Source organism: Thermobia domestica, chromosome 5 (assembly GCF_964235325.1).
Source record: "Thermobia domestica chromosome 5, izTheDome1.hap1.1, whole genome shotgun sequence".
NCBI classification, from domain to species: domain Eukaryota; kingdom Metazoa; phylum Arthropoda; class Insecta; order Zygentoma; family Lepismatidae; genus Thermobia; species Thermobia domestica.
The window spans coordinates 135600740-135603011 of record NC_137458.1 but is presented as its reverse complement, the minus strand read 5'-3'; the positions used below and the strand labels follow the sequence as shown (position 1 = coordinate 135603011).

The 2272-nt window shown below is 38.2% G+C and overlaps 1 protein-coding gene across 1 annotated transcript; it reads right to left on the bottom strand.

Annotated features, from left to right (window-relative positions):
* Nucleotides 1-277: 277 nt before the first annotated feature.
* LOC145685247 (general transcription factor II-I repeat domain-containing protein 2A-like) lies at nt 278-1930 on the bottom strand. The gene has a single exon (XM_081757612.1). It carries the CDS (start codon nt 1928-1930, stop codon nt 278-280), a length of 1653 nt encoding a protein of 550 aa, XP_081613738.1.
* Between the last annotated feature and the right edge of the window lie 342 nt (nt 1931-2272).

Below are 2272 nucleotides of genomic sequence, written 5' to 3'. Positions count from 1 at the left end.
ACTACTTATTATTTATTTATTATTAATATTATCATCACTATTATTATTATTATTATTATTATTATTTTGAAAATTGATACCTACCTAGTGAGAAGACTGACACTGCACTTTTGCTGCCAGTTGAAGGAAATCTGGTGTGTAGCTGGAACAGGCTGCTCGTATTGCGTCATCCAGGTGAGAGGGTGTCAGGGAGGTTCGGTACTTATTTTTGATCATGTTCATGGCAGAAAATGCGACTTCGCAAAGATAAGTTGAGCCAAAGCAGGAATATTTTTTTTTAGCAACACTGCTCAGAAGGGGGTATTTTACTCTGTCTATCCGTCCATATATTAGTACAAGTTGCATAGGAAGATTTCAAAACTATATCTTCTTGAATAGTTAGGATTTCAAGTTCTAAATCTTCAAGATTATAATTTCCAAACACTTCACATATCCTACTACCAAGATCAATAACATCAACAGAGACAAATGGATTATTGATGAACAGAACCACTGGTTCAAGTGCTACAAACTGGGCAAATCTGTTCCGAAACTCAAGAATAAGAATTTCCAAATGTTTTGAAAATTTTGAAAGATCACAACCAACACAATTTACCTTTTCCACCATAGATTTGAAGTTTGGAAAGTGAGAAAGGGAATTCCTGTTTAAGTGAGCAATCCACAGCTTCATTTTCTTTTGAAAAGCATTAACTGTACCTATCATGGCTGAAATGTTATGGCCTTTCCCTTGCAATTCTAGATTTAACTCATTTAATTTGAAAGTGATATCTGCCAAGAAAGCTAAATCTAGCAACCATGATGTTTCATCGAGATCATGATAATACTGACCCTTAGATGACTTAAGAAAGTCCCTGATTTCATCCAAAAGACAACAGAATCGTTCCAGTGTCTTGCCCCTACTCAGCCACCTGACGTCTGCATGAAGAAGGACGTCACCATGCTCAGCATCTGATAAATTCAAAATACTTTTGAATAATCGATGACGAGTGGAAGGTGATCTAATGTAATTTACTACACGAGTTACTATTTTCATGACATGGTCGAATTTTAAAACTTTTGCACATACCGGTAAAGCTTCCTGATGAATGATACAGTGGTAAGACAGAAATGTTGGAAATGATTCATCCTTAGCACAAAGAGCAAGAAACCCGTTATTCCTACCAGTCATAGAAGGTGCCCCATCCGTTGTTATTGCGACAAGTTTAGAGAGAGGCAAATTGCTATCCTTAGCAAACTTTTGAAAGGTGTTAAATATATCTTCCCCCCTAGTATGCCCATGAAGTGGCAGCAATTTGAGAAATTCCTCTTTCACCGTGAAATCATCAAAAATCATTCTAGTAAATACGCACAACTCAGCAGTGTCGGACCTATCAGTACTTTCATCTAACTGGAGCGAAAAAAAATCACACGATTGCAAGTCCTGGTGCAAATGATTTTGCAGATTATTCGAAATCTGCTCCACCCTTCTAGCAATATTTTGGTGAGACAACTGGGGTGCACTGATGGAAGACACGATTGTATGTTTATCTCTGTGTCCATCGAACAGGGATTCAGCGGCACTAATCATTGCTTCTTTCACTACTTCACCATCACTAAAAGGCTTTTTCTTTTTAGCTAACACATAACACACTTTGAAAGAGGCAATTGTTACGTTAGTAGCTTGTTGAACAGGCCTTTGAAACACATTTTGTTGCAGCGTTAATTTAGATTTTAGGTTTCTCACTTTGTGTTTCCTGAGTTCAGAATTTATAGGAAATTCAGTATCGAAGTTTTTGTGATTCGTCGCGAAATGCCTCTTTACATTACTTTTCTTAGGAATAGACACACTCCCATTGCACAATAAGTACACCGGTTTTCCTCTGTATTCAGCAAAACAATATTGTTCCTCCCATTCACAGTTAAAACTATACGTTCTTTGTCTCTTGGCCATGGCAAAAAAAAAAGCACTGAATAAAAGGAGTCACGAGTACAGTTGCAACTTTTCGCAACACACACGAGTTCACACAAAGAATATTCCCCAAGAGAGAGCGAATCTATCCTCACAATGCAAACGTTAATCAGTAGGTCCACGTCTTATATAGCCTCGCTGCTGAACGGGACGTTAAACTCAAAATCAACTCAACTCAACTCACAATGGAAATTTTTCAAGGTGCGATATGACAAAAGACGATCGGGTAAAGACACACAGCGCCGCCAGCAGCAGGCACGCGAACTACCGCGGTTGCCATAGCGTAGCGGTAGCCTTATCCAAGTGTAAAGTAACAAATGTTCA

Coding starts and splice junctions, on each gene's coding strand:
- LOC145685247 (XM_081757612.1), bottom strand. CDS start 1,930: ATGGCCAAGAGACAAAGAACGTATAGTTTTAACTGTGAATGGGAGGAA.